The following is an 8,761-nucleotide window of genomic DNA, read 5'->3' as shown; positions in this document are numbered from 1 at the left end:
CGGAGGTACAAGTGCTCACTGAAGAAGATCGTAGGCGATGCAGCGGCCGCAGTGCAGGTTGGCTACCACCGTCGCGCGGCAGAGGAGGCCATCACATGATGCACGGGATGCACGGCCGCGCCGGAGACGCGACAAAGGAGGTCGGGGTCAACGCCATACAGACCAACGCACGCGAGCGCACCTAGCTAGGGGGCGCCACCCAGGGGTGGAGAGGGCGCGGTGTCTGACGGGGAGGAGCCGCCGGAGACGAGCTGGTGATGGACGTGACGCCGCAGCCGAAACCCTAGCCATAGGCGAGGGGTTGTGGGTGAGCGCCGGAGGCCAGAAGTGGCGGATCCAGCCGGACCAGAGGATGGAGGGGTCGGAGACTAGCTCGTCTGTGTGCTGCGAGCTGGTGGACGTCGCCGGAATCGATGGTGTTGGTCGCGGTGTGAGGGTCGCATGAGACAGAGAGTTGGGTCGCGAGAGGAGTGGATGGGTGGGGGATGCAGCGGATCTGACAGCTGTCGGAGCTGTGATGTGAGAGAAGGGGAGGGGGAGGGCCGGCGGTGAGCTGTGGGAGGAGCCATGGGAAGAGGTGGTGGGTGGCGGCGGTGGGGAATCGGGAGGGGGCTGTGTGGATGAGGGAAAGAGGAGAGGGACCGAGGGGGAGAGCATTAGGGTTAGCACTTTATATGGTGGTCGGTTAGGCGGGCTTTAGCGGGCTTAGGCGGGCTTGCGGGGCTGTACCAGGCTGTCCATGACAGTTTTTGAAATTGTCATGGTGAATCCGTCATGGATTAACAGGTTTTTTGTAGTGAACATGTGTGTTATCATGGAAAAAGATTTTACAACTCAGATTATGTTGCAAAAAATCTTTGCAGCTTTTTTTTGGCTTTATTTTTTTTGCGAGATGGATGTTGTTGTGGAAAGGCAATTTTGCAACATGCTTCCCCCCTCCCCCCACCCCTCCAAAAAAACCACAGACATGATGTTGCAGAAAAGAGACACGCGAAGGACACGCGTCACACATAAAAGGCAACGGATCACGATCCACCGGCTGAAGGCAAGTGTTTCCAATTTATAAGGATCTGGCAAGAAATAAATCTTATAAAAAAAATACTCCACTTAGACTAAAGCGGGTGTTGATCCTAGGGCTGGACCAAAAGCTCGTAGCTCGCGAGCTTAATGAACGCTCGATAGTTCGGTTCGTTAAGCTCGTAGCTCGTTTCTTAATGAACAGAGCCAATCATTGAGTTTCACGCGTAGCTCGTTAAGCTCGTTAGTAACAGCACAACACATATTTTCATCTTATGTGACAAACTTTTTGTAGCATCTCAGCCCATCTATTCAATCCAATCGACATATGAGGCAACAAACTACTGCATTTTTTTGTAGTCACCATATTTCATCTTGAAAACCACACCTACACATTCATCATGCATATCGCAACACATTATAATCTGTTAACGAGCTTCGAATGAGCCGAGCCAAGCAAGGTTTTCAGCTCGTTAAACTTAATAATAACAAGCTTAACGAGCCGATACCACCTAGCCGTCGATGATTGGAATATGACGGGAGGTAAAAGACACGATGGGGATGACGCCTGCAGCCGGAAGGCAGTGGTCACCGGCACGACACGAGGGCGCACGGTCGCCTTCACCTTCACCTGTCCCTTGTCCTTGTGGTGGGGCCAACAAGAAGAGCCTGCAGTGCCAATCTCTTCGGTCTCTAGATCCCAAGGGAAAATAATAAAAGGAAAGAAACAGAAACCAGAGCATCGGCCGGCGGATAACCCCTGCCCAGCTCCCTCGCTCCGCCACGGCGGCGGATCTGGGAGACGCGGCTGCGCTCGGCTGGTTGATCGTGGACCGGCAGAGCCTCAGAGACCATCGATTGGAGGGGAGGGGAGGGGAGGGGGTTGGGGGGCGGGGAAAACAGAGGGAGGAGAGGACCGGCGCGGCGGAGATCCATCGGGGGCCAGCAGCAGCAGCAGCCCAGGTTCCTACTCCCCGCTCTGAATCTGCTACTACTTGATTCCTTCGTCCTTGTCTCGCTAGCTGTTGGCTAGACTGCATGGAGAAGCTCCGACCTCCATTGCTAACTAGTCACGCATCACACAGAAGCTAACACCAGCGTGACTATAACTCTGCCTGCACAGTCAGTCCCTGCGCATAGTGATTGCTGTATTATGTTGATATTAATAGCATACATGTGTTGCCATTCTGTTTTGAACATCTCAAACTTCTTAAAGATGTACTCCCTTCATAAAGAAATACAAGAGCGTTTAGATCACTACTTTACTGGTCGAAACGCTCTTATATTTCTTTACAGAGGGAGTACGTAATAATTACAAGTAGTGGATGTAATGTGCTATGCTATTAAAGTGTCTGATTTTTTTTTACGTAATAACATGCCAAACTGCAAAATTCGACCCAAACATACGTCGATTCGTGACATCCACAGATGAAAGAACAAACTGCATGATTTTCTTAGAGCGGGCAAGGAATTGTAACATACGAGCACATACTCCTTGGGTAAAAAAATAAACTGTGTGGCTACGAGCTATCGGCGAGAAGCCACTGTTCTAACAGTTTAGTCGTGTCATCCAGAAAAAGAAAAACAGTTTAATCCTGCTTCTGCCAATGGCACATTCAATCCAATCTTTATCAATATGTTGATAATTTAGTTTCGCCAACAAAAATGTTGACAATTTATCTGTGTAATTGAAATTTTGTACTGTATGTTGAAATGCAGCGTGTTTCTGTGCTTACAACCAGCATCTCTGGAACCTTGTGTGCAGTGCACTGTCATGTTTCTTAATCAGCGCCCATTCTTTTTTCCTTTTTTTAATTAGCATCCACGTCATCCTTCTAATGTTTGTCTTTGAATTCATGGCCTCTCGCAGATCAGAAGCTGCGATCCGCAAAACTAAGAAAGGCCTGTTGTTGTGTTTGTGCCTCCGCCATGTCTGTGCATCAAGGTTGGGCAGATCTACCAGATGTCCTGCTTCATTCCATCATTGCTCTGACAGGCTCCTTCTCCGACCTCCTTGCCTTGGCTTGCACCTGCCGCTCTTGGCGTGAGGCCTTCTTCTCTTTTCCATCAAAGTCTGCCTCCTCGACGATCTTCCCGCCTGTGCTCCTGCAACCTGATGTCCCCGGGCGCTCTCCATGTCACCACCCCTTTGGTGATAAACGTCCATGTCAGGTCATTGATCCAGCCAGCCAACACTCACGCCTTTGTTGTCAGATTCCCCTAGTTAACCTTTCTCGTTACCCCCAGAGTCCTCTGGGCAGCTTTTGCTTCCTGGGCGCTTCTTATGGCCATCTCATCTTCTCCAGAAACAGATCATGTCTCGTTGTTGATGCATTTACAGGTGTTAGTTCTTCACCACCACAGATTCCAGGTGACGAATTCACTGAGGTCTACTACGGTGCCCTCACGGCTCCTCTAGCATCACCCAACCCACATCTCCTTGTCACCAACGGATCTCACAGTTACTTTTGGCGTTTTGGTAGTCACTCTTGGTTGAGAGCTTGTCCTTGCGATGGAACGGTCAAGCAGATTGTCACCTTCAAAGGCCAGGTCTTTGGCATGGACTCTGGTGGCATGCTCTTTGTTATGCACTTGGTGCCTCGGATTCGCGTACGGATGATGGGAGTCAGTTGGGGGGAAATCTCCACGCGTCATCTTGCCAACCTATACCTGGTTGCGTGTGGCGATATGCTTCTCTTGGTCGGGTGTCGGGGGTCGTTTCCGGCAAGAGGGGATTCCTTCGAAGCCTTCCGCCTCGACCAGTCGACCGAACATGCAAAGTGGGTGAGGGTGGAGGAGTTGCAGAATTGGGCAATCTTCATCAGCACTGACAAGAGAAGCCAACCATTATCCTTCATGAACCCGGAAAGGTGGGGAGGGAGGAGCAACTGCGTGTACTACTATTCCCATGATTCTGAACACTGGGCTGCATTTGAGTTGGGAAAGCCTGCCTCCAGCCGAAACAGCTTTGTTTTCATAAGCTCTAGCAATGTAGTGCAACCTACGTGGGTTGTCCCTAGCATGTTCTCCCAGTGTGGTGATGGTTGATGATGTTGATGCATTCCTTGGTTTAGGCATCGGCTATTACTGCTGGCTGGAGCAACTGAGCAACTTCCGCTGTAAGAGTGTGTAAGAATGTGTTCTGAAACATCGGTAGGGATAATTATGTAATTATGTTTGTCATTACTCTGATGGTATAATTGGAGCATGGCAATATTTTGTACTCAATTTCTTGCCTGATGGTTCAGAATTCATGGCAGTGTTGTGAGGCATTATTAATGCACTGATGCTCTGTTTTTTGTACTCAATATTTTGCTTTGCTGCTTGTGCCCAATTTTGTGCTTCAAATCCTGAACTGGTTACTGGAACTGTCAATTTCAGTGTGCTACACATCGGTGATTTTGAATGTTTGATTTTGGATGTTCCATTCATGTGCTTTTGTTTCGAACATCTCAATCCTGATTTCTTCAAATTCTGCCAAATCTGAATGCCTTGTCTCCAAAGAGTCCCGTACGTTAATGAAACATACATGAAACATGCATTGGTTGATTGGTGTACAATGGCTGTGGGTTGTCCCCACTCCCCAGCATGTTCTCCTGGTGTCTGTGTTTGCTGAAGGTGTTGATGCATATGTGTGCTGTTCGATTATCTGGAGAAGAGCAACTTCTGCTGTAAGAATTTTCTGAGGATATTTCTGAGTGTAGAAGAGCAAAAATTATGTACAGAGTAATTATTCTAGCACTACTAGAACTGTTAATTGGTACATATTATTTATTTACTTTGGAAGATGACTGCTAGTTCTAAGTGAGCTGATTTTTAGTGTTAACTTTTGGTGTCAGAAGTTATGATTTTGGGCCTAGCATTTGGTTTGAATGTGAATTGCCGCCTCTATCCCAATTCTAATTTCTTCGGATTTTTTGCCCTTCTATTTTTAGAATCGTCCCACTGTTCATCAATCCCGGTGCTGAGACTATAAGCCAGGTTCCGGCATTGCTAGCCTTTACTGAAAGCTAACAGCATGACTCTATCATCTTGTTTCTTGATATCAAACTGATTATCAATAGATCAGTAAGCAGGCAAGTGAAGGTTTTTTGTTTTTTGATAGGACAAGCAAGTGAAGGTTACTCCTAACTGATTAGCAGCAGTGAACTGAGAGCTTTTTGTTACTACAGAATTCGAGAGATGCATCCATGGGACTTATTCTAGCTGTTAATTATACCACGGTGTCTAGCAGTCTGAAACTACAGGCCCGTCTGATAATGAATTGTTTCTTATTGTGGGTCCTAGGCATTACATATTTGCATGTAAAATATATAATTTTAGATGTTTTCATTTTTATATATGTTTATTACAGACCGACAAAACACTTCACTTGTTCCAACTTCTATTGAAATGTAGCATAAGGTCACTGAAAGTAAGTAAATACTACAGTAGTACACATTGATTATTAATGAAGCAAACTGAGAGCCTGTGACATACTGTACAGTACATTGGTGAGAGCGATGATGTTCGCTGAAGGTGTTGATGCATATGACGCGGAGCAACATGCGCTGTAAGAATTTCCCGAGGATGATTTCGAGTATAGAAGAGCAAAAAATAGTATGTAATTATGTTAGGATTACTAGAACTGTTAATTCCTACTTATATTTATTTATTTTGGAAGATGGCCGCTAATTCTAAGTGTTGATTTTTTTTGGTGTTGCAGCAGTTTTGATTTTGATCCTTGCATTTGGTTTGGATGTGAATTGCCTCCTCTATCCCATTTACAATTTCTTTGAATTTTTCGCCCATTCTGAAGATGGTGTCTGCAGAGTGCCAGAAGTCCCACTGTGTTCATCAATTGCAGTGTTGAGTGCTCGACTATAATTGCATACAGCTTTGACATCGCCAGCTTTTACTGAAAATTCTATCATCTTGTTTACTGATAATAAACTGATTATCACTAGGTCAGTAAGGGCAAGTATAATAGGGGGGCATAAGTTGGCTATAAGAGGTGCCACATCAGATGATCCTACTGATTAGCAGCAGTGAACCGAGAGCCTTTTATTACTACAGGCTTCGAGAGATGCATCCATGGGATTTATTCTTCTACTAGCTAGTAATTCTACCATGGATAACTAATTTAGTTGTTGCTGCCGCCGTTGGCATGGGTGAGGTCCATGGCCGGTCTCTCCACGTCCTCCATCTCCTCTCGGACGAACACCGCCTGGTCCAGCACCGACGCTGACCCGCCCACGCCTCCGTACAGGTGCTGCGGTGGGGCGGGATGCGCGCCCCCGCCGTGGCCGTCATCGGCAGGGACGAAGACGCCCGTGTCCTGGTCGGGCACCCACGATGCGTCCTCGCCGCTGTCCAGCGCGCCCTCGCCGATGGTCTCGTCTGGCAGCACCGTGGCGACCTGCTCCTCCTCGCCCTGGAGCACCTCGACGTTCTTGCGGTTCAGCGCGGCCTCCACCTGCGCCCCGGTCATCGCCTCCGCCGCCGGACCATGGGCGTCCCCGCGCTCGTCCTCACGCTGCGCGCTGGCCGAGGAGTGGTTCATGCTGGCCCCGCTCCTGAAACAGAAACACACAGGATCGATCGATGCTGCCATGAATGAGTGGTAGTTCTACTTCTAGTTCTTGGCGGCAAGAACAGAAGGTGGCAACGCAGAGCAAGCCGCAGAACAAAGCTGGTTACCTGGAGGAGGCGAGAAAAGGCGTAGGCCTGGTCTGGCTCTGGCCGGCCACCCGGCGGCCGGCAGCGGTCAGCGCTCGTGCAGCCATGGCCGAAACGGCAGAGCAGCTCTCTCTCAGATCGATGGAGTTCCTTTCCCTGCTCGTGTGAGCTCAATACAGAGCGAGAGGGGACAAAGCAGAGCAGGAGCAGTACGAGTACGAGTTTGAGCTTATCCGCTGTGTGGTCTGGGCCTGCCGCCTGAGATCGAGTTTTTCGTCGCTCCCCTGAACCTCGGTGAGCGGTGGCCTATTTATTTACTTCTATCAATGCAGCAATGCCGGTGCGGGACGGCTAGTGGCGTGGCAACACGCGGCACGGCGCCATTGACGAGACAGGGTAGAGCAAAGCAGATGGTCGGTGATGGATGGATGCGGTGGAAGGAAAAGAAGGGAGATGAGACACGCACGCACGCACGCCGCAGCTGCATGCAACCGCCCTTTTCGTCGGACAAAGACGCACGCAAAATCTCCGCTTTTATTTCAGCACTGGTGCTTTTCTGGGGACGTTTTCAACATTTTCTTTTTTCCTGCTCCCCCGTTTATAAAATGTAAGGAGTATCATTTTTTCCAAATTGAAACTTATTTATGTCTGTTTTTTTAACACAGTACAAACGCAAATGCCCATACATACGCATACACTCATCCGTATGCTCTAACCCTATGAGCATCTTCGAAAGACCGAGCCATTACATTATTTTAAAATTAACAAAGTCATCACAAACACCTTTATAGCAGCATTAGTGTGCCAAAGTTATATTCTAAAGTGTGACGGTGACGAGCTGATGAAGTGGTTACTTTCTGGTCGGTGCATGCTTCCTTCTCGGTTTCTCTAAAGAAAAATTAACCTTCTCTGTTCCCTACGAAGCGGGCCATGTACTAGCCGCGTGGAGCCTGTCATAGGCTGACACGTACCTGTCCTCTTTGACAGATTCAGCGAAAAGAAACCGCACCTAAACCTGATTCATCGACACTCGACAGCAGACCACGAAACAACATTGATGCAAAAGCTAATCGGAGCAGAGGCAGCCGTCAGATCTCCCGGAAAAGGATGGATTATCCTGCGCATTTTCTATGTAGCAACATTTTACCAAGTCTTCAAAAAAGAAAAAGGATAAGCAAGTCTTTTGACAAAATTTCTTCATCTGTGGAGAAGAAAGAGAAGAGTAGCCTCTCGAGATTAGCCATGAGACCTTTCTGGCTCCTCAGGGTATTTAACCAAAAACTACCACAATTCATGAAAACGTGTCGAAAAACTACCACTTTACGATTTTATGCCAAAAACTATCATTTTTATTCTAATCTGTTGTTAAAAACTACCAAATGTGAAAATTGCTCGCTTTGACTGAATTAAACCCGAATCTGACTGCCCGACCCCACTGCTTAGGTGCCAGCGTGGCGAAGCGCACATGGCCAGCCGTTAGCGCCGCTTGTACACCGGCTAGATGCAAGCCAGATAATGGCCATAGTCTGCCGTGGCTGGATCGGAGGCGAGACCAGTTGCGCCGCCCCTGCGGGCTGCTCTGCCTCGCTGCAGCTCCTCTCCTGCCACTCAGGACTGTTGCTGCTGCGTGCCGCTCACCTCCGACCCCGTGGGTCGTTGTGGCCTGCAGCTCCCCGTCAGCTCCAGCCCCATCGCTCCTCCGTCCAGCTCCGCCCTTCGTCTTCGCCAAGTTCACGCACGACCGGCTCCGCCTGCCCCGACAGTGCTGCTGCTCCTCCCGCGGGTGCCGGCTCGTCCCTGCTGCTCCTTCCGCTGACCGGCTCCCGCGCTGGCCAGCTCGCGCCCGCATCCCGACCCGCGAGCGTCGCCTCTGCTCCGTGCCGGCTCCAGTCCGCGCCGCCCTGGCTCTCGAGCGCCCGCTCGTCCGCCGTCTCACTCCGGTCCAGGCGCCTCCGCGCTCGCCCTCGGCAACTCCGCGCGCCCGCTCATTCCCGTCGCCGACTCCGGCCGGCCCGGCCTCCAGCGCTGCCCCGCTCCGATGGCTGCTGTGCTGCCTCGCACCGCTCCCGTCTGGCTGCGCGCCCGC

At 49.8% G+C, this 8,761-nt stretch overlaps 2 protein-coding genes across 2 annotated transcripts; one reads left to right on the top strand and one right to left on the bottom strand.

The window, feature by feature from the left end:
- The first annotated feature begins 1,756 nt into the window (after positions 1–1,756).
- Positions 1,757–4,325, top strand: LOC119330355. The gene is made up of 2 exons (XM_037603464.1): positions 1,757–1,980; positions 2,888–4,325. The coding sequence occupies exon 2, from the start codon at positions 2,947–2,949 to the stop codon at positions 4,063–4,065; it is 1,119 nt and encodes a 372-aa protein (XP_037459361.1). The 5' UTR covers positions 1,757–1,980; positions 2,888–2,946; the 3' UTR covers positions 4,066–4,325.
- A 1,584-nt stretch (positions 4,326–5,909) lies between these two features.
- On the bottom strand, positions 5,910–6,974 carry LOC119331020. The gene is made up of 2 exons (XM_037604181.1): positions 6,697–6,974; positions 5,910–6,572 (listed from the first exon to the last, which is right to left on the bottom strand). Exons 1-2 carry the CDS (start codon positions 6,780–6,782, stop codon positions 6,140–6,142), a joined length of 519 nt encoding a protein of 172 aa, XP_037460078.1. The 5' UTR covers positions 6,783–6,974; the 3' UTR covers positions 5,910–6,139.
- Between the last annotated feature and the right edge of the window lie 1,787 nt (positions 6,975–8,761).

This window comes from Triticum dicoccoides, chromosome 7A, assembly GCF_002162155.2.
Source record: "Triticum dicoccoides isolate Atlit2015 ecotype Zavitan chromosome 7A, WEW_v2.0, whole genome shotgun sequence".
In the NCBI taxonomy this organism is placed as follows: domain Eukaryota; kingdom Viridiplantae; phylum Streptophyta; class Magnoliopsida; order Poales; family Poaceae; genus Triticum; species Triticum dicoccoides.
This window is presented reverse-complemented; position numbering and strand designations above follow the sequence as displayed.

What these genes read in the sequence shown, in the direction of transcription:
- LOC119330355 (XM_037603464.1), top strand. Translation starts at nt 2,947, where the DNA reads ATGTCTGTGCATCAAGGTTGGGCAGATCTACCAGATGTCCTGCTTCAT.
- LOC119331020 (XM_037604181.1), bottom strand. Translation starts at nt 6,782, where the DNA reads ATGGCTGCACGAGCGCTGACCGCTGCCGGCCGCCGGGTGGCCGGCCAG. An exon ending in CCTTTTCTCGCCTCCTCCAG is followed by an intron (nt 6,573 to 6,696) that starts GTAACCAGCTTT and finishes TTTCTGTTTCAG; the next exon opens with GAGCGGGGCCAGCATGAACC.